The sequence below is a fragment of the Geotrypetes seraphini genome, chromosome 9 (assembly GCF_902459505.1).
Source record: "Geotrypetes seraphini chromosome 9, aGeoSer1.1, whole genome shotgun sequence".
NCBI classification, from domain to species: Eukaryota; Metazoa; Chordata; class Amphibia; order Gymnophiona; family Dermophiidae; genus Geotrypetes; species Geotrypetes seraphini.
In genome coordinates, this window is record NC_047092.1 from 83,543,565 (window position 1) to 83,570,301 (window position 26,737).

At 45.0% G+C, this 26,737-nt stretch overlaps 1 protein-coding gene across 1 annotated transcript in view; it reads left to right on the forward strand.

The window, feature by feature from the left end:
* DGKI (diacylglycerol kinase iota) overlaps nt 1–26,737 on the forward strand; it is a 1,086,779-nt gene that overhangs the window by 514,136 nt on the left and 545,906 nt on the right. The window contains exon 13 of the mRNA XM_033957757.1: nt 7,578–7,638. Within this exon, the coding sequence (XP_033813648.1) occupies nt 7,578–7,638 (61 nt within the window). The remainder of the gene's footprint in view (nt 1–7,577; nt 7,639–26,737) is intronic.

Here is a 26,737-nt window from a genome sequence, read left to right on the forward strand (position 1 = left end):
CTCATTACTAATACATGGAATATGTAGGGGTTAATATAACTGGATTTCATTTAAGATTTATTATTTGCAGGGCAGGATTAATTCTTCGAGGGCCCCTAGGCACACAAGTACACTGGGCCTCCTGGCCCTGCCCCGCCCACGCCCCACCCCTGGGAATGGCCTAAGACTCCGATTGGCCAGATCTCTAAGACCCCTCCTATGGGAGTGGGTATCCGTCCTTACAGGGATGTTGGGGGGTGCTGGCAAGAGGGTGTAGGCATCTCTTCTGCCAGGGATGTTGGGGGTACCAGCAGGAGGGAGTTAGTATCCCTCCTGCCAGGGATTGTTTAGGGTTTGTGGCAGGAGAGATTGGGCATCCCTCCTGCCAGCCAACATACGGTGGGGTTTGGGGGTTCCCTGCTGCTGCCTCTCAGCTGATCTCGTCAGGGAGATTCCCTTGCCGCGATCTGCTCAGCTGCAACGCAATTCTGTAAATGGTGTCTGTGACATGGATTCCAGTTAGATAATCGGGGTGTTAGGTAATTCTGTATAGGACGCCCGGGTGCAATTCTCAAAAGCCACTTAGGCGGCTGCTGAGACCGGGTGTCCTATACAGAATCAAGCCCCAAAATGCCCTTTTATCAATGTATCATTGCTGAGTGTGAAAGCATATAAGTTATAGCTATAATACCAAGAAATTTGCTCCATTAAGCAAAAATAATAATAAATTTTAAAAAACCCAGAGTTTTATGTAATCAGTGTCTTAGAGGGACCCTAGGATGAGCTTTAAAAAATTAAATTAAAAAACATTCTGATCAAGAACAATCAAATTCATGGGAAAAACTTCAATTTGTGCAATTTTTCCAACTTTACGTTTTTCTGAACAACCCTAATGAGACGTACACCACATCATATACCTTCTCCCTGTAGCATATACAGAAGAGCTTAAGACTCAATACTGACTGGCCCCCCTTCTTGGGATAGAAAGTCCGCATTGCAGTGGGCTTTGTCAGCCCTGTATTCCACTGTAAAATTATGCACTTGAAGATTGAAGTGCTAGAGCATTAGTCATGTTATTGTTCTTCATTTCAGTGTTGCATGATCAGTGACCAGTGTATTAATGTCTACCGAGAAGATAGTAGCATAGGGACTCAATTCCCCATTTTACTGCTAGGCACTTTCTCCATTGTTGAATATTGCTGTTCCATTGTAGTAAATTTGTGGCTCAGATAAAACACCTGGTGATTATCTTCATTTTGCTTTGCCCCTAAGCCCACCGCCGAGGCATCAGTTTGTAAGATGAAATCAAAACTAAAATTCATGCTCTTTAAGATGGGCAAACTGCATAAGGATTTCTTAGCCTAGTCTGCTTCTTGGTTCTACCACAATTTGAGTTCTTTAACAGTTCTGTGAGACTTGCAGCCATATCAGCAAAGATGGGAATAAATTTCATAAGGTAACAAAAAAAATGGGGGGGGGGGGGAGGGAAATCATCTGACAGCACAGCACATTTTTCTAAATCAGTTCTTCATGCTGATTTCAGATCTGTTATTAGTTTTTTTCAGTCTCGTAAACTTTTAAAGTTATGACTAATGTTAGTTTATAATAACATAGTAACATAGTAGATGACGGCAGATAAAGACCCGAATGGTCCATCCAGTCTGCCCAACCTGATTCAATTTAAATTTTTTTTTTTTTCTTCTTAGCTATTTCTGGGCGAGATTCCAAAGCTTTACCTGGTACTGTGCTTGAGTTCCAACTGCTAAAATCTCTGTTAAGACTTACTCCAGCCCATCTACACCCTCCCAGCCATTGAAGCCCTCCTCCAAACGGCCATACATAGACGCAGACCGTACAAGTCTGCCCAGTAACTGGCCTAGTTCAATCTTTAATATTATTTTCTGATTCTAAATCTTCTGTGTTCATCCCACGCTTCTTTGAACTCAGTCACAGTTTTACTCTCCACCACCTCTCTCGGGAGCGCATTCCAGGCATCCACCACCCTCTCGGTAAAGTAGAATTTCCTAACATTGCCCCTGAATCTACCACCCCTCAACCTCAAATTATGACCTCTGGTTTTACCATTTTCCTTTCTCTGGAAAAGAGGACAAAGATATATAAGCCTCAGCTATTGGGGGCATTTGGGAAGGGGGAGGTGTGATGGGGAGGGGACTTGGGGAGAAGCTTGATTGAACTTTGCCTGACTGCTGTAAGATATGTTATCCCAGGACAATCAGGCAGCCTATTCTCACATGTAGGTGATGTCATCCACAGAGCTCGGATGCGGACACCTCGCAAGCAGACTTGTTTGTAGAAACTCCGAAGGTTTGAGTCTGCCGCACCGCGCATGCGTGATTGCCTTCCTGCCCAGCATAGGGCGCATCTCCTCAGTTCTCAGTTTTCCGCGGAGCTAAGAACTCCATCTTTGACGCTCTGCACTAAACTTAGTTCGCTTTGTGCCTTCTCTTCACCGTGGTTCGTGTTTTATTTTCTTTATTACCGGATCGCTGTATTTTTCTTTTCGTTCTTTAAAAAAAAAAAAAAAGTTTTATTTTTCATTTTGGCGGGGCCTGCCACACAAATTTTTTGGCGGCTATCTTCCCTTCTATATCTCGGCCAGTCATGGGCTTCAAGAAGTGTAGCTAGTGCTAGCATGCGATCTCCCTCACTGACCCACACCGCTGGTGTCTTCAGTGCCTGGGGCCTGACCATTGCCCGGAGTCGTGCATTCGCTGTGCTACTCTTCAATCTCGAGCCCTCAAACGTCAGTGGGTTCAAGTGGAGAAGATTTTCAGAATGGACTCTTCTGCTACACCCTTGAGGCCATGCTCTGGCAGACCAAGTATCCTTTTCCTCCTTCCTTTGTCAGATGGCTGAGGTCCTGGATCTTAAATTAGATGCTGGTTCGAAGTATTCTAAGGAATATTTAGAGGAAATGGGTATGCCTTGACCTCCTACAAAGTCTCTAAAGCTTCCTCTTAATAGACTTCTGTCTCAAATTTTCAAACGAAACCTTGAGATGCTTATGCTATTCCTGTTGTTCCAGGCAAGTTGGAATCGAGGTATAGAACTTTACATTGCAAGGGCTTTCAGAATTCACAACTATCTCATCAATCCCTTCTTGTGGAATCTTTATTGAAAAGGACTCATCCTTGCAGGGTTTATGCCACCGTACCTCCTGGAAGAGAGGGAAGGACCATGGACAAGTTTGACCATCGTCTTTATCAAAATTAGATGATGGCCTCCAGGGTTTTTGAATTATAACTTCATTTTCACTACTTATTTCAAGTACTTGATTGATAATCTCCCTGGTTTTTCTGAAGACCTTGGTCAGCATAGACTTTTGGAGTTTCAACAACTCACTGCTACCTTGGCACAACTCAGGTTACATCTTCTTCATTCATCATATGATGCCTTTGAACTTTCCTCAAGGGTCACTGCATTCTCAGTAGCGATGCGCCGTCTGGCCTGGTTTCACACCATTGATATGGATCCCAATCTTCAAGATCGTCTGACTAATATTCCTTGTGAGGGCAATGACCTCTTTGATGAATCCATAGAGGCCGCCACCAAGTTGTCTGAACATGAAAAATCCTTTGTTTCTATTGTCAGACCAAAGCCTAAGCCAGCACCTGCAAAACCTACTCGACCTCTTCCATTCTATCAGAGGTGTTCTCCTCCAAGGGCAGCTCCTTACACTCGAGCACCTCCCAAGAAACAACAGCAGAAGCAACAGAAACCTCAGCCTTCTGCTACACCCAAGGCTTCTCAGCCTTTTTGACTGTCTCATACAGAGCATTACCTCCATTGTTCTGCCTCTGTCTTCCCCTCTTCCCAGAGGAGGTCGTCTCCATCATTTTATACCATCGATGGGAGACCATTACATCTGACCTCTGGGTGCTGTCAATAATCAGAGAGGGATACTCTCTTCATTTCACTCAGATTCCACCAGAGCTTCCTCCAAGAGAGTATCCTGTCAATCCATCCCAGACTGCCCTTCTTCTTCAGGAAGCTCAAGCTCTGCTTCATCTCCGTGCCATCAAGGAAGTTCCCTTGGAACAGCAGAGCAGGAGGTTTTACTCACGTTATTTCCTAGTTCCGAAGAAGACGGGCAATCTGCGGCCCATACTGGATCTCAGGGCTCTCAACAAATTTTTGGTCAAAAAAAATTTTGCATGTTGTCCCTGGCATCCCTTTATCCTCTTCTAGATCAGAACGATTGGTTATGTTCTCTGGATCTCAAGGAGGCTTACACTCACATCCCCATTCATCCAGCCTCCCATCAGTACCTCAGATTTCAGGTGGGGAATCTGCATTTTCAATACAGAGTGCTACCATTCGGCCTGGCATCATCTCCCAGAGTGTTCACCAAGTGCCTAGTGGTGGTAGCAGCTGCAGCTCTAAGGAACCATGGTCTTCTGGTATTCCCCTATCTGGACGACTGGCTCATCAAAGATTCAACATCTCAGGGGGTTATTGTTGCGACCCAACGGACTACGTGGTTCCTACAAAGCTTGGGATTCAAAATCAATTTCCCCAAATCCCACCTTCAGCCATCTACTGTTCATTGGAGCTATCCTGGACACTATCCAGCTCAGAGCATTCCTTCCTCAGCAGCATCTGGATGCTCTTCTTCACCTGTGTCACAAAGTGTCTTCCCTTTCTTCACTTTCAGCAAGACACATGATGGTTCTCCTAGGTCACATGGCCTCGACAGTTCACGTGACTCCTTTTGCCAGACTTCACCTCAGAATTCCTCAGTGGACCCTGGCATCTCAGTGGAGACAGGCTTGCGAACCACTCTCTCGACAAATTATAGTCACTCTTTCGTTGAGACAGTCTCTCCGATGGTGGATGCTCTCTTCCAATCTCTCCAGAGATTTACTGTTTCAGACACCCCCTCATCAGAAGGTCCAAATGACAGATTCCTCGACCTTCACTTGGGGGGCTCACCTCGATGGTCTCCGTACTCAAGGCCACTGGACCAGCATGGATCGTCAGTGTCACATCAATCTGTTGGAACTCAGATCGATCTTCAATGCTCTCGAAGCTTTTCAACATCTTCTTCATGACCAGGTAGTCCTCATTCGGATGGACAACCAAATCGCCATGTACTATGTCAACAAACAGGGAGGAACAGGATCTCTTCCTTTTTGCCAAGAAGCTCTGAAGGTTTGGGATTGGGCAATCCTTCACAACGCCTTCCTGAAAGCTATCTACATTCTGCAACCTCATGAATGGACACTCAATTCCTCGCCTCTTCATGACATTTTTTCTCAATGGGGAACTCCTCAGATAGATCTCTTTGCATCTCCCCACAACCACAAACTGCCTCAGTTCTGCTCCAGGATATACTCTCCTCATCGCTTCGAGGTAGATGCTTTTCTACTGGAATGGGTGAATCTCTTCCTCTATGCATTTTCTCCATTCCCTCTCATTCTCAAGACTCTTGTCAAGCTCAAGACCGATCATGCCATCATGATTCTGATAGCTCCTTGGTGGCCGAGGCAACCTTGGTACTCCCTTCTACTTCAACTCAGCAGCAGGGAGCCATACCTTCTACCAGTTTTTCCATCTCTGCTTACACAGAGTCAAGGGTCTCTAATTCATCCTAACCTGCAGTTTCTACACCTGACAGCTTAGTACCTCTCAACATAACTCCTCTTCAGTTTTATCAGCCTGTTCGAGACATATTAGAGGCTTCCAGAAAGCCTGCCACTCGACAATGCTAACACCAAAAATGGACTAAATTTTCTGCGTTGTGCATTAGAGAATGACACGGTGACAAAATTCATCTTCGTTCCCGTCCCCGCGGATAACCGCGGGAAACCATCTTCATGTCATTCTTTAAAGAGAGAGGGAAGAATCAGAGTATGAATGGCCACAATCACTGACCCACAAGCTTTGCTTTGAAGAATGCTGGTGTAGAAGGACTGAGGTTGAAATAGACACTAGAAAATGACATGGGATTATTTCCCGCGGTTATCCACGGGGACGGGAACGGTGATGAATTTTGTCACCGTGTCATTCTCTATTGTGCATCTCTCAGAACAAGGAGCCTCAAGATTCCTCCTTGTCTTCCATCTTAGATTATCTTTTGCACTTATCTACCTCTGGTCTAAAGTCTACATCCATTCGAGTCCAACTTAGTGCAATTGCTGCTTTTCATCAGACTATCGAAGGGAAAACCCTATCTGCTCATCCAGTGGTTTCCAAATTATAAAAGGACTTTTCAATGTCAAACCTCCTCTCAAACCGCTTCTAGTGGTTTGGGATCACAATGTTGTTCTTGCTCAATTGATGAAGCCTCCATTTAAACCAATATCTATGGCTCATCTGAAATATCTTACTTGGAAAGTGATGTTTCTCATTGCCTTCACATCTGCTCGAAGAGTCAGTGAACTGCAAGCTTTAGTTGCTGATCCACCTTTCACAGTATTCCATCATGACAAGGTGGTCCTCCATACTCATCCTAAATTCTTACCTAAAGTGGTTTCAGAATTTCATCTCAATCAATCCATTGTACTTCTAGTGTTTTTTCCAAGACCTCATTCTCATCCTGGAGAAGCAGCTCTTCATACTTTGGACTGTAAGCGTGCTTTGGCCTTCTACTTGGAACGTACCAAACCACACAGATCTGCTGCTCAACTTTTTGTCTAATTTGATCCAAACAAGTTGGGACATCCAATTTCTAAGCATACCATCTCCAACTGGTTGGCTGCTTGTATCTCTTTCTGCTATGCTCAGGCTGGACTCCATCTACATAGCCCTAAGTTGCCAACACTCCCTCTATCCCATCCTGGTTAGCTTGGAGGTCACCCACATGTGAGAATAGGCTGCCTGCTTGTCCAGGGATAAAGCACAGTTACTTACCATAACAGGTGTTATCCAGGGACAGCAGGCAGATATTCTTACAACCCACCCACCTCCCCTGGTTGGGTTCTCTGCTAGCTATCTGAACTAATGAGACGCGCCCTGTGCTGGGCGGTTAGGCACTCGCGCATGCGCTGTGCGGCAGACTCGAAACTTCAGAGTTTCTGCAAGCAAGTCTGCTTGCGAGGCTATCTGCATCCGGGCTCCGTGGATGACGTCACCCACATGTGAGAATAGCTGCCTGCTGTCCCTGGATAATACCTGTTATGGTAAGTAACTGTGCTGTCCAGAAACATTGGGCTGCAGTTTTGCAGCTGAGTGCTCTCAGGACAGTATAATAATACTGCCTGCAAGGTGGCTCACAAGCAGCTTTATTCATTTTCTTCAGGAGTCAGTAACCTGTGATACTGAGCTGCTGCTAGTTTACCCCACCTTGATAACTACCCCCATTTAGTTGGCTTTTTTCATTTTTATTTTCACTGCTTGTGCTTTGCCATTCCTATCACTCTTTCAGGGTTACAAGCACAGGATAGTATATTTGCTATGCACTCTTTTAAAAGTATTACATAGCACGCACAGAGTATATTTCTTTTTTAGGACAGTAAAAGTGATACTGGCCTGAGCTTTTATATAGAGAGTTAGGAGGTATGTATAAGTATTAGAGGTTATGTTATTGCTAAAAATATTTAAGCTTCATTCTCTGAGATTTTACTTTTCTCCCCTAGATTGGAGCTGTTCATGAAAGTGCCAAACCTACGAATACTTGCCTGTGGAGGTGATGGCACGGTGAGTCTATCTTGCCAGTATGGTCCAAGGTATGGGGGAAAAGGTAGGCCATAGGTATCTGAATTACACAGGGCTTCAAAGGAACAACAGAGATATGAGCAACCCAGGTCCCTAATAGGGGGGTAACTACATAGTAAAAGGGAAGAGAAGAATAAACCTATTATGCACAACACCAGCACCCAATTCTCACTAAAGAGGGCTAATAAGCAGGCAATCTCTACCCTGCAGCTTACAACTGTAGGGAAATATAAACAAGATAGTTGTATGGTGCAGGGCAAAGAGATATAGCTGTGCAGGCTCTGAAACCTCTGAGCCTACATCTGATCCCTATTGGAGAATATATCTGTAAGATCAATGGGAGGTAGAGAGGGTTCATTAAGCAGGGCAGATCTCCAATCTTATTGGATGGGGCTAGGGAGTTATTGTTGATTCTTCAGATGCTGGCGAGCAATGCAGATGTGCATTTCTACTGCTGTTGTGTGAGTGCAGTGTTCTAGCCAATACTGTTCACTGTGTAGGTCAGGGTAAGCCCAACAGCTATGTTATTGTATTGCTGATCAGAAGTGAAAGGCAGGAGATGGGGTATAAGGTCAACACATTTTTGGTGGTGCAACATCGACATACTCATGTGTGTGCAGGGGAAGGCTGCTAATAAGGCAGTGATATGTGTGCTAGACATATTTATGTAAAAGGGAGACAAACATTTTTTCAGGTATATTAGTGAAAGAAGGAAGATGAAAAATGGAATTGTGAGACTGAAAGAAGCTATGAACTGCTATTTGGAGAATGATGAGGAAAAACAAAATATGCTAACCAAATAGTTCTGTGTTCATGGAAGAAAATCCTGGAGAAGGACCATGATTGGCTGGCATAATTACACATAAAAATGGCATGCTGTTCATGGAAGAAAGTGTTTATGAATAACTTGAAAAATTGAAAGTGGACAAAGCCATGGGTCCATCCCAGGATATTGAGGGAGCTCAGACAGGTTCTGGCGGCTCCACTTAAAGATTTGTTCAGTAAATCCCTGGAGATGGGAGTGGTTCTGTGGGACTGGAGAAAAGCAGATGTAGTTCCTCGTCACAAAAGTGGTAGCAGAGATGAAGAGAGAAACTACAGGCCTGTTAATCTCTCTTCAGTTATTGGAAAAATAATGGAAGCATTGCTGAAGGAGAGGATAGTGAGATTCCTAGAATCTAATGAGTTACAAGATCTGAGACAACATGCCAAATGAATATAATTGAATTGTGTGACTGGGAAACCATAGAATTAGATCAAGGAAGTGCACTAGATATAATTTACTTAGATTTCAGCAAAGCCTTTGACACAGTTCCACAGTTAGGACCCAAAGTGATGAACTGGATTAGGTACTGGTTGATGGACAGATGCCAGAGGGTGGTGGTTAATGGAATTTGCTTGGAGGAAGGAAAGATGAATAGTGGAATGCCATAAGGATCGGTTTTGGGGCCAATTCTATTCAATATATTTGTGAGTGACATTGCTAAAGGATTAGAAGGTAAGGTTTGCCTTTTTGTGGATGATACCAAGATTTATAACAGAGTGGATACCCTGGAGAGAATAGAAAACATGAAAAAGATTTGCAAAAGTTAGAAGAATGGTCAAATGCTTGGCAACTAAAATTCAATGCAAAGAAGTACAGAATGATGCACTTCAGGAGTAGAAATCCGAGGGAGAGGCTGTTATGCTTGGATATGAGAGGAGAGAGGCTGATATGTTTGGATGGGTAAAGGGACCTTGGGGTAATAGTGTCTATGGATCTAAAGGCAACAAAACAGTGTGACAAGGTGGTGGTTGTAACCAGAAGGATGCTAGGCTGTATAGAAAGAGGCATAACCAGCAGAAGAAAGGAGGTATTGATACCCCTGTACAGGTCGTTAGTGAGGCCCTACCCTGGAGTACTGTGTTCAGTTTTAGATGCCTTATCTGGCTAAGGATGTAAAAAACTTGAAGCTGTCCAGAGAAAAGCAACAAAAATGGTATGGGGCTTGCACCAAAAAACATACAAGAAGAGATTGGAAGACCTGAATTTGTATACTCTGAAGGAGAGGAAGCACAGGGGAGATATGATACAGACGTTTAAATACTTGAAAGGTATATAGAAACAAATCTTTACCAGAGAAAGGAAAATGGTAAAACTAGGGGGTATGAATTGAGGTAGCAGGGTGGCAGACTTAGGAGTAATGTTAGGAAATTATTTTTCATGGAGAGGGTGGTAGATGTCTGGAATGCCCTCCCGAAGGAGGTGGTGGAGATGAAAATGGTGATGAGAGTTCAAAAAAGCATGAAATGAACACAGAGGGTCTCTAATTAGAAAATGAATGGTATTAAACAAACTAAGGCCAGTACTGGGCAATCCTGCACAGTCTCTGTCCCATATATGGTGATTTGGTTTAGGATGAGCTGGAGAGGGCTTTAATTGAAGCTCCAGTGACAGGATGGTTAGGATAGGCTGGAGTGGGCTTCAATGGGAATTCCAGCAGTGGGAACCTAAAGACAGCACCAAGTGAACTTCTATGGCCTATTGCCTAGAAATATTAAAGAAAAGACAATTTAACCATATAATGTTATGCACACCTTCTTGCAATATTTGAAGTGTTTGCTCATCTCTGTGTGCATCTGTGCCTTTGCAGGTGATCTTGGCTCAGAAATCCTACTTGAACCAAAGTGTATTTGGCCACATACCAAATACACATGTCCTTCTAACTACGTGGCCAATATATGTGTGTATGTGTGTGTGTATATATCTTACTACTCCTAGCAGAATTCTGCGTGACTGTATTACACAGAATTTGCACAGTCACACAGAATTCCACTTTTCTGTGCAGTATCTCATACCTCTTCGATGGCATTGCTTGAATGGTCATGGCATCAGCAGCGATTCCCATATGCTGCCTGCTGTGAACCTGGAAGCATCTCCTCTGCTGCGGAGAGACTTCTGGGTTAGTGGCAGGAGGCGTATGGGAATCGATGCTGCGAGGCATTGAAGAGAGAGAGAGTCCTGAACAGGGAGGGGAGGGGAAAAAGGAAAGATGCTGCACAGGGGGAGAGGAGGAAGGAAAGCTGCTGCATACAGGGAGAGAAGGAAGGAAATATGGTGCACAGGGGGTTGGGAGAGAAAAGAGGAAAGTTGCTTCATGGGGGGGAGTGAGAATGGAAAACTACTGGATGAAGGGAAGGAAGGAAAGCTGGTGCACGGGGGTGGGATGGAGAAAAGGTGATGCATATTGGGGGAGGGGGAGAGAGGAGAGAGGCAGAATTGATGGACATGGGGTGGAGGAAAGGAAAAGGCATAGGGGTAAGAGGAACAAATTCTGTATTTGGTGGAGGGGAAGGGAAACATGCATAGAGAAGGGAGAGAGAGAAATGTCAGACATAGGGTGGAGGGGAGGGAGAGATGGTGCATGGGAAGAAAGAAAGAAATTATGCACATGATAATGGAGGGGAGGAAGGGAGGGATGTTGCAGGGAAAGGAATAGAGAGGTTTGACCCAGAACACAAGGGGGGGGAGGAAATGGTGAAGATGGTGGACAGTGGAAATATTGGATATGGCAGTGGAAGGAAGAGAAAGAATGCTGCAAGAGAGAGAGAGAAAGATGTTAGACAAGGCGGTGGATGAGAGGGAGGAGGAGATACATAAGGGATGGAGTAAGAGATGGAGGGAGATGTTAGATTCAGGAGCAGAAGAGAGTGATGGAGAGATGCCTGGCAATGGGAGTGAAGGAAGAGAGTGGGAGAAATGCTGGACCATGGGGGAGAGTGCAACAGGGAAGAGAAAAGGACAGGCAGATAGGCTACGAGGGTGGGGGATGGACGGAAGAGGGAGCAGATGCTAGACTATAAGGGTGGAGGAAAAGAGACCCTGAGAATGGTAGAACTATTCAGGAGAGGCCAGGAAGGGGAGGAAGGAGTGGTAAGGAAAAGGATTTATTCCTTCCATTTTCTATACCAGGAGAGCTCATAATAGTTTAGATGAAATAATTAGTAGTATTTGGGGGGATTAAATGGCTTGTCACAAATTATGTATGCAGGACTCTGAGAGAACAATTATAACCAACACTATGTACCTCCCAGTTAATCAATTCAAAAATAAGTCTTCTGTAGAATGCATGTACCCTCTTCTCTCTAGTTATCTTCTAATGTTGCATGTCTGCAACACCATTAATTAGGGCCACTAATAAACACATTTCTTTTTAAGTGACCTATTTCTATAGGAGGAAAAAGCCTCAGATTCCTGTATGCCGCCAGTACAAAACTTACGCAGGCTATACTTGAAAGGGAGAACACCTCTCTGGCTTCAAAAAACCTCCTAGTTTCACAGTTATCTATGCATGCAGATCACTCAAAATGTTTAAACTGTGCTGAATACAGCTGCTTCATCTGCATAGAACAAAACATGCCAACTTATCTTATTTAAGATCTTTATTTCTTCAGTGCCTCTTGTCCCCTGCCGACGTGTTTGGCTAGCTGGCGTTTTGCTGGAAAGCTGAGTCAGGGCCAAGGACTCAATCGCACCTTGAAGAAAAAAGAGACATTGAACTAGACTGAGAATGAGGAGTTTTGCAGGCTCCATAAACTTTAAATGAAACACCCACAATCGGCGCTCATTCTTTGCGCTCATACTAGCGACAAAGATGGCTGCAGTTCGGAGCGGGCTAGTTTTGTAACAGCATGTGACGTCATCAATGACACGTTCTCATTCTTACATCATTTACAGATGATACTCCATAATATTGACTTCACTTTCTGCTTTTCAAACTCTACTGTATTGTCGGCAGGTAGAACTGAAACTGTCCATGAGATCACTGTTTATAGATATGAAAATAAAAGAAAAATCATATATCAAGCATGTAAGGGTTTCCCAGAATTAGATATGCCTCACAATTCATTGGAGAAATCTGTATTGATTCTCATGGTGCTTCTGTAATAGAATTTATGTGTTCACAATCTTATATAAAGCAGACATTCACTTACCGTATTTTTTGCTTCATAAGACGCACTTTTTTCCACCCAAAATTGGATGGAAATTTGGGTGCATCTTATGAAGCAAAGGTAACTTTTTAAAAACACCCCCACCCACCCCGTTGTTCCTCTTCAAAATGTCCCACACATTGGGGGTACGCAGGCTGCCTGCCGCCCGCCTGCCTGCCGCCATTGCTCCATGCTGCCACCACTGCGCTGCAACTCCAGGAAGAGAAGGGCCAGTGTGCCGCGCCGGACACTGCCTTCCTCCCTCCAAGCCACATTGAAGCCTGCCTACCCTCCGCCAATTCCTCCTCCTCTGGCCTGGGTCCGCCGCCGCACCGCCACTCAAAGAAGGGAAGGGAAGAGCCAGCGTGCAGCGATTGCATGTCGCCGGCCCACAAGCCTTCTCCCAATGTCAGAACTGACGTCAGTTCTGACGTCGGGTGAAGGCTTGTGGGCCGACGACGTGCAATTGCTGCACGCTGGCCCTTCCCTTCTTTGAGTAGCGGCGCAGCGGTGCAGCGGCAGTGGACCCAGGCCAGAGAAGGAAGAATCGATGGAAGGTAGGTAGGCTTCATCAGCGTGGCAGGGAGGGAGGAAGACAGTGTCCGGCACGGCAGGAAGGACAAAGGCTTGGAAGGCAGTGAAGGGGAGGAGGCACGAACTCGAGACATGGGAGGGAGAACGAATGACAAAGGATGGAAGACACTGAGGAGGCAAGAACTCAGGACATGGGACGGAGGGAGAACGAAAAACAAAGGCTGGAAGGCAGTGAGTGGGAGGGGGCACGAATTTGGGACATAGGAGGGAGGAAATAGAAAGGGACAATTGTTGGGCCTGAGTGAAGAAAGGAGGAAGAAAGGAGACTTATGAAATCACCAGACAACAAAGGTAGGAAAAATGATTTTATTTTCAATTTAGTGATCAAAATGTGTCAGTTTTGATAATGTATATCTGCTGTGTGTACTGTGTGTATATGAAAAATGAAAGGAACAGCCTGGCATGGAAGGGGAGACAGGTTGCAGAGCCTGGCAGGGCGTGAAGGGGGCTGGATGCAGAGCCTGGTTTATATTAGTACACAATTTGGTTCAGAATGATTTTTTTTTCTGGTTTTCCTACTCTAAATCTAGGGTGCGTCTTATTGTCCGGTGCGTCTTATGGAGCAAAAAATATGGTATCTCTACTTAAAGCTGTTTTCAATATGTCATCACAGTCCACAGAATCAGTGCATAGATACTGTAAAATTAAGAGGTTTTTTGAAGCGTGTTTATCGGTGGCCCTAATTAATGGTGTTAAAGACATACAACATTAGAAGATACTAGACAGAAGAAGAGTGTACTTACATTTTATAGAAGACACATTTTTGAATTTATTAAGTGGGAGGTACATAGAGGTGGGATTAAACGCCTTGCCCAGGGTTACAAGGAGCAGTGAGGGATTTAACCCACAACCTCATGGTACTGAGGCTGTAGCTTTAACCACTGTGCCACACTAGAAATATAGGTATGTTGAAGTTGAAAGGGAATGGAGGACTGAAGAGAGAATAAGATGGGGAATGGGAGAGAAGATGGAAATTTGATAGGTAGCTGAAAAGTGAAAAAGAGTTCGAGAAGAAGGGTAAGAAAGAGGCAGAAAAGAGCTAAAAAGGAATGATTAATATGTCAGAGGCAGTTGTCCTGAGGGAATAGAAAGACGAGAGGAGAAAAGACAAATTGATAGTAACTGCTTGAAGGAGAATTAGCAGACAATAGGAAAGCGGAAAAGAGAAACTGGAAGCAATATGATGGAAAAATAAAATGTTCAAAGCTAGGAAAAAAAAGATTTTATTTTGAATATTTTAAATGGAATATGGATAATAATTAGCAAAAACATTGTTTAAATTTTGACAAATAAAATTTGCAGAATTTTGCTAAATTTGTGCACAGAATTTTGAATTTTTTTTTGTGCAGAATTTTGAATTGTTTTGTACAGAATTCCACCAGGAGTAATATAGGGCACATATTTCAGACCAGTGACATCAGAGCCTCCTTTTAAGGTGTGAAAATCCTAGGAGATCAGCCATGGTTTGATATACTGTGACTGGCTACAGTGGTGTCCAGATTGTACATAATAGAAGTGGAATATGTGCTAGCTGAGTTGACCCAACCTAACTCTTCCCAAAGAATCGAGGGCCCTCTTTAGTATGGCATAGCCAACACATTGTTAGTCACAGTTGACACCTTTTCATGCAATGGTAGTATGTTCAAGTATCCAAATACATAAGATGGGGACACTCTGATAAGGTATGTAAGGGGTGAGGTGTTCCAGCTTCAGCCATCTCACCACTTAGGCATGTGTGCATCTGGTCCCTGAGAAAACTAAAATATGAAATGTAATTAGGATCTTTCAGGGACAGATGACTATTGTTTTCTTAGGTGCAGTCTCTCATAGAGTCTATCACATCTACATCTTTGTACAATAGTACCTAGTAGCCTCACTCTCTAAGGTCTTTACATGAGTATGGTGGCCAAATGGGTTGGATATGAAGTCTCCTATGATATACTTACATACACACAAAGAGGTGCACACACAATCCTTTCAGTAGCAAACATTTCAGAAGGACTATGTTGCATGATATTGGAAATGGTCACTTTAACAGCATTTATATACCTTTTGGAGATGTAATAATAATAATTTATTTTGTATACCGCCATACCCAGCGAGTTCTAGGCAGTTCACATCAGTTAATCAGAGGTACAAACAATGAAGTCATTGAAGTTAACAGGTTAGGAATGTACAATAAAAAGGAGTAGGAAGAGATTCCTGGTCATTAGTGGATGGTGGTGAAAGAAGTAGAAGTAAAGTGTATTAAGAGTTCAGTCTGTGGAATAAGTGTGTTTTGAGTTGTTTTCTGAAGTCAAGGTAGGCAGGGGCATCGAGCACAATTTGGGCTAGCCATGGGTTCAGTTTAGCCGCCTGGAAGGAGAAGGTTTTGTCAAGGAACCTTTTGAAATGACATTATTTTAGTGAGGGGAAGGCGAACAGGTGAATTCTGTGGGAACTCTTATTGTTGTAGTTTAAATTGAAGTGAGGGTTGAGGTATCTTGGTGACATACCAAATACTGTTTTGTAGCAGAAGCATGAGAACTTGAACAGGACTCTGGATTCAAATGGTAACCAGTGCAATTTATGGTAGAAGGGGGTGACGTGTTCCCATTTGTTCAAGCCAAAGATGAGGCGGACGGCGGTGTTCTGAATCAGTTTCAGTCTCCTAATGGTTTTCTTCAAGGAGCCCAGGTAAATGATGTTGCAATAGTCCAGGATGCTGAGAATGGAGGATTGTACTAACAAACGAAAAGAGGTGTCGTCGAAGTATTTTTTTATGGTGTGGAGTTTCCAGAGCACCGAGATGCTTTTCTTAAATATAAGGTCGGTGTGTTTCTCCAGGGCTAGATGGACTCCCAGTACTTTTAAAGTTTGTTCTAGGGGAAAATCCGATCCATTCACTTGAATTGTGGTGTCCTTGATTTTGTCGTTGGGTGTTGCTAGGAAGAATTTAGTTTTTTGGGAGTTTAGTTTTAGTCTATAAGATAGCATCCAGAGTTCTATCTGGTTAAGCATGCTTGATAGAGAGTTTAGCAACTCTGGTGTAAAACAGGATGACTATAGTAATGTCGTCTGCATAGATGAATAATTTGAGCTTTAAACTTTGCAGGAGGTTTCCCAAGGAGATGAGATAGATATTAAACAGGGTGGGGGACAGGGGGGAGCCCTGTGGAACCCCACAAGAGTTGTCCCAGCTATAGTAGAAAGAGTCGTTCGTAAACACCCTGTATGATCTATTTCCCAGGAACCCGCGGAACCAATTGAGAACCTGGCCTGAGATGCCGATGTTTGCCAGGCAGTCCAGGAGAATAGTGTGGTTGACCAGGTCAAATGCACTATTCAGGTCTAGTTGCAAGATCAGGGCGCTAGAGCCCTGGCTAAAGAGTGAGTGCAGGTGGTCGAGCAGTGAGGCTATAATGGTTTCGGTACTGTGGCCTGAACGAAAGCCCAATTGGTTGTCATGTAAGATATTGAATTTTTCCAGATATGTGGAGAGTTCAGCATTTACCACCCCTTCTGTTATTTTGGTGAACAATGACAGGAAATGCATTGCATTGAATGCTGATAGACTCCAGGCCTGAGAGGGTAGGAGGCACCAGGGCATTGTAGGTAGGGTAGTTCATAGTCACTATCTGGTATCACCAACCTGGTGCATTCTGGGCCTGCTGCACTGATTTGCAAAGTCAGGATCAGTCAGTACAGATGGCACACAGTTCTGGGAAGTAAATAGCTAACCAGCTGAGAGGCCATACCTGCACCCTTGAGTCCGCTTCCTTCCCATTTCTATTTGCTTATTAGCTTTTGGTAAAGAACGACTGTTGTAGAGACGAATCACCAAATCCATGGTACATCCATTGCGTCTTCAGTGTTTGAATGAGGTCACAGGTCAGTGTGGCCAGGATTGGCATATGGAAGAGTGGTCCTGTGCTTAGCATGCCAGTCTTAACATCCAGCAGTTGGGGGTTCAAATCCCAGCTACTCACAAAACACAGGCTCTCTGTTGGTCTGTCACAAAACTTGTCAGTAAGGAGGAATCCAGATGATTGAACTATTCACATGCTGTGTGATGGCTAACCCACACACAACCTCACTGAGTTGGTCTTAGTGCCTGGAATATTGGTGTATATTGTAAATGTTATAATCTGCACTGATGACATCACTTCCTGTTTTACCTCATGTCATTCTACAAGCATGCCTCCAAAAAGCAGGAAGCTATGCTTTACTAGAGCTAATCTGCACCTCCTGGTTCACCTCATTGTGAGGTACCAGGAGGTGCTCTTACCATGCTCCTCCTCCACCTATTCAGTGGAGGAGTACAACCATTGGTGGTATCAAGTCAGGAGGCACTATAACCACCTGGCTGCATTCGAGAGAGGTAGGTATACATGAGCAGATGACACTCAGATCTCACCTTAGCAAATGTCCTGCATGGTTATTGAAGGACATGCAGTTCAACCAGGGGCTCTGTCAGAGAGTGACAGCACTTATGTTCTAGCAGTGATTCACAACATCAGTTTTAGAGGGGGGGGGGGTTATGTACAGATTGAGATGCAGCCTGGCTAAAGGATGGCCAAACCATAGGGCCCTTTCACAGTCTCTGTGAGATATGCACCTTTCAAAAGGGAACAAATGAGATCCCTGCCCTGTTGCCAAAACACCACATTTCACACGACACAAGAGACCCGCTTATGATATTGATGTCAGTGGATGCTCCCCACACCTGTTCCCTACCCCAGTATGTAACTTCTCCACCTAGAACACAGCCTCCCCCCCTCCCCGATCTTGGTTTAGGATGAAATCCAAAATGAAAGTGATGTAGAAATATTTGCAGCCAGAGTGTGCTCAATCCTCACCAGCAGGCCAAAGCAAGCCGTAACGCTCTTATGTCCTCCATAATCCCATGCTATGTTTCCTGTGCTAGCAAGTATTTTTCAAGCACTAGTAAGGGCAATAAATTGTACTTCCAAATTAATCCTTACAACTATAACCTTGGTCCCACTCACACACAATCTTGATGTCATCAGGGATGCGGCAGAGGAAATTAGGCCATTAGAAGACCCGAAGCAGCGTTTAATGTGCCTGGGACGCTGCTGCTCCTGCCGGGTTTGTCAGCCTTGTAGCGGTGGGAGGGTCAACGGGGGTTTCAGTTGTGCCGGGTAGGGTCGTCGGGGAGGGGGGGGGTGAGTCGCGGCCTGTTAGTGTTTAGCCAGGTGTGGCTAGTGACAGGAGCTGCGGCGGCACCTTTAAACAGAAAAAATAACTGGCAAGGGAGGCGGCCAACTGGCAGGGAGCAGGCCAGATGGAAAAACGGAACCCTAAGCAGCGCATGCGCACTCCTATCTGCGGGTCGCTACAGCTCACGGAAAACGGACGCACGCGATGGGAGTGCGCATGCACGGCCTAGCGTTTTATTATATTAGATGTATATGTATCGGAATAAAAGAATTTGAGTGTTGTTAAGAGACATACCCAGTAGGAGGCAATCTTAGGACATCAATAAGTGAAAAGCTGAAAATATGAAGGTTCAGATTCTGCAAACTGTGCCTAGATTTAGGCGTCCTTTGGACATTCACGCTAGATGCCCTCTGCAGAATCGCACTTAAGAATGCTGAGTGGTGTTCAGTGTCACTTGGACGTACAACATTTTAGATGCACTTTACAGAATCAGGTTTGTTTGTTTTTTTGTAGGATGAAAGATAAGATGTCCATACAATGCCCTCAATCTTATAATTCTGACGTTCTTAGAATGACGAATTTATACCATTTTTCATTATAGATATAAAATGTTACAGGAACATCAATGTAGAAGGCTGTAACTTTAACTAGTGTGCTACATAGGAAGCTAACAAGCTATTTAGTAATTGTAAAACTAGGTCTTATAGACATTGTGTGGAAGTAGATGTTTGGGTGTAGTTTGGGCTTCCCATAGACGTTAATTTGATAGATGTGAGTTCAATGGACGGGACTTAGGCAGCCAGAGAGGTCTACATTTGAGCTTCGTTTGAGCTTTAGAGAGGCATTAATTTGATAAATGTGAGTTCTCTGGACAAGACTTAGGCTGGCTTTGGATGTTTCCAATGTGATTTTCTAAATAGGGTCCAGGGATTTTATTTTTGCTTTATTTAGCTTAAAATATATGTAATAAGCAAATAGGAAACTGTTAAAATTACTGGAGATGAGGGGGGATTTGAACCCCTGACCTTTAGAGGTTGAGAGATGTGCCGTTACCTGGTGTATCACAGCCAGTTCCTTTTAGTTATGGGGGTTCCTACTATGAGAGCTTAGGATATCCTAGACATGTGATGGTGAAAATAAGTTGGCCTGGAAAGGGAAGTGTGCTGATGAAAATGCCAAAGTCCACCATAGGAAGCTATTAAAATTAGTGGAGGTGAGGGTGGGATTTGAACTGGTGAGCTTGAGAGAATGGATGAGGTGCCTTAACTTGGTGAGCCACAAATGTTGTCTTTGAGGGGACTGTCATATCATACCTAAGCAGATGATACCGTAGCAGATCACTAAGCTATGGTATGACAGGGCAGTCAGAGACACTTGAGTGGAAGCTGCTGTAGCGCAATGTGTAAGAGCCCAGTGCTGATCTTCCAGAAGTTGTGGCTTCAACTCAAACACATCTGCTAATTGTGGCATTCTACCTTGCAGGTGCACCTTGATGATCTCACAATGAGGTCAGCATTGTGCAGCTGCACACCTCCATTTGCAATGAAGTAGAAACCATGCTAAGGTCTGTATCTGTTTTTTCAGTTTTTACCCTTTTGCAAATGAAGCTCTCTGTGCAATCTCTATATTTCTGTCATGTGCTAGCATCTCTTGGAAGAATGAGCTGATTGAAGCACTATTTAATGAGAAAAAAAGGGTTCTTTTTGAGCAAGAAACCTAAAGCTGTGTTTTTTCATGTGCTGTAATTAGTAAAGAACATTGCTGTTTGGCCAGAAAAATAGTAGGTTTTGCATGCAATATGTTTGTATTGATGTGCCTTGTTTATTTGGTGGCTTATTAAATGTATTTGGAGCTAAATAAAGCAAAAATAACATCCCTAAACTCTATTTAGAAGATCGCATTACGGAAGTCCAAAGCACGCCTATATTCCGCCCACAGAAAGTAGCGTCTGGCTGAAGCTGAAACAACACTGAAAAGTAGACCTGCTTTTCAGTCATCTACAATTTCTGTAGCACATTGTCTCTCCTGAGGGTCTTTCTCCTTATTTCCTCCTCATTATATGGTTGGGTAGTTTTGTCACAGGGGAGGATGGTACATACCACTGGCCAGCAGATAAAAGCCAATTTGGACACAAACCTAACATCTGTACCTTTATTGCATGAGAGATGCTTTTGTCCTATCTCCTGGGTCTCCTGTCCTTTGCCCATGTCTTTTCCCTCTCCCCCTGTCCCTCTTTCCCATGTGTCCCTATCCCTCCTGTCCTGTATCAGTTTTCTTTGTTCCTGTACGTATCCTCCTCTCCCTATATGTTCACCTAATGGCCTATCAGTGTCTTAACCTCCCTCAATGTCCCTTTTCCCATGCCCCCTTCATGGCTGGTATTCTCTCCCTGTTGCTTTCTTCCCTCCACGTTTGCCATCTCACCTAGGTGTCTCTATTTCATTCTGTCTAGCATAGGCACCCACATTCCTCTCTTTCCATTTGTGTGCAGTCTTGGCCCTTGTCTGCCATGGCCATATGCTCCAGCAATCTCCAGCATCTTGTTAGTGTTCCTATAGATCAGGGGTGTCAAAGTCCCTCCTCGAGGGCCGCAATCCAGTCGGGTTTTCAGGATTTCCCCAATGAATATGCACGAGATCTGTTTGCATGCACTGCTTTCAATGTATGCTAATAGATCTCAGGCATATTCATTGGGGAAATCCTGAAAACCCGACTGGATTGCGGCCCTCGAGGAGGGACTTTGACACCCCTGCTATAGATGAAGTTGACAGAGAAAGGAAACTAGAACTTTCAGGGATGCGTGTAAATAGATTATAGCTAGTTGAAATGGCCAATCTCCTTAGGAGGTGTATAAATATAGTGTATTTAGCTACAATAGTAACTTAGTTTATATGTGTATATACGTAGGATGATTGATTTAGTACAAACGTGCATATAAGTAGGATGATCAATGTAGCAGTAACAAAAGTAGGATGATTATAGCATAATCATGCCGATATTAATAACTCTGTATTGTAACACCACCACAAAATGGTGGTACCAGTGGTGGAGGGCCCCCTTCATGAACCTTAGGGAGACATGCAATTATAGGGTGAAGAACTTTTGTGCACGAAAGAGGAACCGGACTTGGGAGTGATAGTATGTGATGAACTAAAAGTGGCTAAACAGGTTGAAAAGGTGACAGCGAAAGCTATATGAATGCTAGAGTACATAGGGAGAGGTATGGCCAATAGGAAAAAGGAGGTATTGATGCCCCTGTATAAGATTCTGGTGAGACCTCATTTAGAATATTGTGTACAATTCTGGAGGCTGCACGTTCAAAAAAATATAAAAAGGATGGAGTCAGTCCAGAGAAAGGATACTAAAATGGTTGGTGGTCTTCGTCATAAGGAGAATGGGTACAGACTTAAAGATCTCAATATGTATACTTTGAAGGAAAGGCAGGAGAGGGGTGATATGATAAAGACATTTAAATACCTACATGGCATAAATGTGCAAGATGCAAATCTTTCATTTGAAAGGAAGCTCCAGAACGAGAGGGCATAGGATGAAGTTAAGAGGTGATAGGTTCAGGAGTAATCTAAGGATAAACTTTTTTACAGAAGTGGTGGTATATGTGTAGAATAGTCTCTCGGTAGAGGTGGTAGACACAAAGACTGAATTCAAGAAAGCGTGGGACAGAAAAAGACGTGATGCGTCTGACTTGAGCAGACGTGTGCCTGCGAGCTCTCTGACCCACAGTCTTAAAAACCGGCTTAACTTCCTTTTTTGGACAGTCCCTCCGCTCTGTGTCTACCGGATTGTTCCGCATTGGGGTGGGGAAGTGTGGGACCGGAGCGCAGCATATTTTGACCTGGCATGCCAGTAAGATCGGCGAAAACGCCGAGACTCAAACCAGCGGCTTCTCTGACTAAGATGGCGATGTCCCCGACTCCCGCTCCTGCCCCAGCGCAATGGGGTGAATGGGCCCAGGAGATATCCCGCATGGTTACCGCGGCCCTGGAGGACAGGCTTCACAAATTACAGTCGGCTGTAGACTGCATTAATGAGCGCTTCGAGGCGCATGCGGGGTGGATAGCGGCAGTGGAGCAACGGGTGTCTGATGGTGAGGACGCAGCGCTGCAAGACCAAGCGAGTGTGGTTACTCTGCAGGCTCAGGTGGCCACCCTGACGGATCGGCTGGATGACCAGGAGAATTGCCAGCGTCGAAATAACTTACGCGTTGTGGGGTTGCCTGAGCTTCGGGCGGACCAGGATCTCTATCACTTCTTTCAAGTTTGGCTCCCCACAAGGCTTGGCTTGGAGATACCAGCAGCTGGCTTCACCTGCGAGCAGGCGCACCGCTGGGCCAGCACATGGGGGATAACAACAGACCCCGAGCAGCGATTGCTAGATACCTCAATTGGAAGGAAAAAGAGCTCATCCTGCAAGCCTTTAGACAATCTGGCCAGCTGGAATATGAAGGGAAAAAACTATTGCTGTTCAATGATTACTCCTTGCGGGTGGCTTCCCTTCGCAAGGAAATGGCACCGCTTTGCTCTACGCTTCATTGCCGGGGAGTGTGGTTTGCGCTTGTGTATCCGGCGTCATTGCGCATCTGGAGGTATGGAAAGCCACAAACTTTCACTGATAAAGCCACAGCGCAGCATTTTATGGACTCCTTGCCGGCCATAGCGGATGGCGGAGGCCGCTGAGGATGGCTGTGTTTGGCTTTTGTTGCCCTGAGCGGAGGGTATGCCGCCCTGTTTGGAAGGCTCTGGGCCTGGTATCCCATTCTGAGCCACTGGTCTGGTTCTGGCCCGGTGGGATGGACTATCTGCTCCTGGATATCGTGCCTTTAGCTCCTGCCTTCTGCACTTCTATCCCGACTGGTACATAGTTGATCTGGCCTGATGGTGAGACCGGCTTGGGTTTTCGAGCTGGTTGACCGCTCTCCTGAACTGGCGATGGCTGTCTTTGTGGGAGACTGTGGGTCTATGGAAGTTCGGCCCTGGACTTTAGGTTGCTCCAGTTTTCGGGAGTGCTGTTTTTTGTTTGTAGTTTTTTCTGTTCTGTGGGGGGTTGGAGTTTTGGGGGGGCCTTTGGAGATGGGTTTTGAAACGAACAGGATCCGTTTCTTGGTCCCGAAACTGCCCTGCAAAACACTCTGTCATCTGGAGGCAATTCCCCTTAGAAAGAAAGATAGGTAGACCGTATTCTAAAGAGATTTTACCTGTTTTTATTATCAGTGTGCATTCATATATATATCTGTTACATGGGTCAGTGGTAACCATCACAGGAAAAGGGGGATGGACAAGAGAGGGGAGGGGGTGCGTGAGCAGGATATGTACATGGCAGGGGGTTTGAGCATGTATTGTCTTAAAGACGAAACTTCATTAACATGATTAAATGACCTCTTCCCAAACCATCGAGAGAGTAAACACAAACATTCTGCATCTGATTACCTCCAGCACAGGCAGGAACAAAAGACATCCTTTTAGACAGAGACAGAAAACTTATCCATTAAAATGTGTCCTTTCAGGTTTCTCTGGGGGATCGGGTGGGTTTGGTTGGGACCGTGGGAGGGAGGGGTATGGGAGTGGTGTAGGGGGGTGATGATTGATGTGTGTGCTTGTTGGTATGAGTGGTGGGTGTGTCTGTGGTCAGGGAGGGGGGATGGATGTGTGGTGGTGCAACTCACTTGGGAGGACGTGGTTTTGATTCAGAATCCCTGGGGCCCTTTTGGGGTGCTGGTGTCCAAGCTTGTCTGGGTGGGAGGCCTAGCTGGGGGGCTTTCCATCTACTTTATAGTTTTGTTTCCTAATTTTCAATCTGGAAGTATATTTCCTCCATGACTAAACTGACTATAGCCACTTTAAATGTGGATGGGATTCACTCTCCTGTCAAGCGGAAGAAAGTTCTCAACTGGTTCAGAAAGAGGGGAACGGGCATTGCTTTTGTGCAGGAGACCCATCTTTCCTCGGTGGAACATCTTAAGCTTCGTAGGGATTGGATGGGTGAGGTCTATTATTCCTCCTTTGGTACCAGGAAACGAGGGGTTGCAATACTTCTTCATAAACAACTGCCCTTCCATCTTCACAAAGTCATTCAAAACCAGAAGGGATGTTTTGTCCTAGTGTTGGGGGAGTTGTGGGGGCACAACTGGTTATTCTGCAATCTGTATGCTCCTAATGTGTATAATCATAAATTTTTTTTTAGCTCTGCTTGCCAAGATAGCCATGTATCCCAGTTACCAACCGTTGGTGGGAGGGGATTTTAATATCACTGTCGATCCTAGTTTGGATTGTAATCCGGCGAAGAAGGGGAACAGAGACCATGGAGCTAAGGGGGTAAACTTTTTGCTTAGCCAGTTGCAGTTATTGGACACTTGGAGGACTTTGCATCCATCTGAATGCACTTATACTTTTTACTCGCATCCCCATAATGTCTATACCCGGTTAGATTATCTGCTGTTCTCCCCCTCTCTGCTCCACAGAGTGTCTGGGATTGATATCGAGGAGGCTCCTTTCTCAGATCATTCCCCCGTTGTCATGGACCTTCAGGTTGCGCCGGAGCCGGGTGAAAAGCACTAGAAATTTCTGTGTTCCCTTTATAGAGATCTGGACTTTCATAAATATCTTCGGGAGCAGTGGTTGGAGTATAGCTCTCATAATAATACCGACGACATCGACCCGGTGACCTTCTGGGAGGCCTCCAAGGTAGTTTTGCGGGGCTTTATTATTGCCTATCTTTCTCGTCAGCGGAAAAAATTGGATGCTGATTTATTGGCTCTCTCAGGGGAATTTCGGCAGTTGAGGGCGCGTCATTGTATTTTCCTTTCAGAGGCTGATCGACTTCGGCTGTTGACTGTACGTCGACAGATTGATGCCATTCTAACGAGGAGGGCTTCCCGGGATATTTATTTCTAACGGTATAAGCTATATTACTGGGGGAGGGGAAGACAGGGCTTCTGTTGGCTAATCTGGTTTGCCCCCCGCGTACGTGACAAGTTATTTTGTCTATACAGGACAAGGCTGGTAATCGTTTCACCCAGGCTCAGCAGATTCAACAACAATTTGTTCACTTTTATGAATCTTTATACGCTAATCGACCGTTCTTGGAATCTGACAGGGACGCTTTCTTCCAGGGGCTCCAGCTTCCTAAGTTGTCGACAGCTCAGGTGGAGCAATTGAATGTGCCTATCACTCATGGGGAGGTGCAGCTAGGTATTAAGAAGCTCCAGTTAACTAAAGCCCTTGGCCCTGATGGGTTTGGCTCTGAGTATTACAAGATATTGTCAGATCAGGTCTCCCCTGCTTTGGCGGCGGCGTTCAATGTGCTCTCTGAGGAGCGGGGTTTGGGGACCCCCAATATGGCCCACGTTGTGCTTTTGCCTCAGCCAGGCAAGGACCCGGCCCAGGTGAGATCTTATCGACCTATTTCCCTCCTTAATCAGGATGCTAAACTTTTTGCTGCGATCTTGGCACATAGATTGAATGCCTTTTTGCCGATGTTGATTCATGAAGATCAGGCGGGCTTCGTGCCAGGCTGCTATGCGTCGATGAATCTCGTCCGGGCTTTGATGGCCTTTCATTCTCGGCACGGACTGGAGGGAGAGTCTGCCATTGTAGGATTGGACATGGAGAAGGCATTTGATAGCATCTCCTGGCAATATCTCTTCTGGGTTCTGCGCCAATTTGGCATAGAGGGTTCTATTCATCAGCGGATGTGTAGCTTATATATACAACCGCAGGCCAGACTTTTAGTCAATGGTCAGTTTACTGAACCGGTTTGCTTTGGGACGGGGAATGCGACAGGGATATCCCTTATCCCCATTACTTTTTGTGTTAGCTATCGAACCATTGGCGGCTCAGATTCGCGTTGATCCGACTTTTCAGGGTATTCGTCTTGGGGACAAGGAAAGTCGCATTAATCTTTTTGCCGACGATATTCTCCTTTATCTTGACCAACCTTGACGGGATCTGGGGCGGGTTCTTGCTTTGGTTCGCTTCTTTGGAGATCTTTCTGGTCTGCGCATTAATTGCGATAAATCTGAACTTCTCCCATTACGGTCCACTAAGGTGGAGACTTGGCATGCAAGCCTAGAGATCCCAACGGTGCAGGGGCCGATGCGGTACCTTGGTGTGTATTTAAGTCCTGATCTCAAGCTTTTGTATCAATATAATGTGACACGCCATTTAGATGTGATCCAGCGTTTGTGTGATAAATGGAGCGATCTTCCGCTGGTGTATGGAGTCAGGTGGCTGTGACTAAAATGGTACTTCTCCCCAAGATTCTGTATCCCTTGCAGGCTATACCCATTTGGGTTACTGAGAAGGAGGTGCGCCTGTTTCGTTCGATAATTTCCTCTTTCATT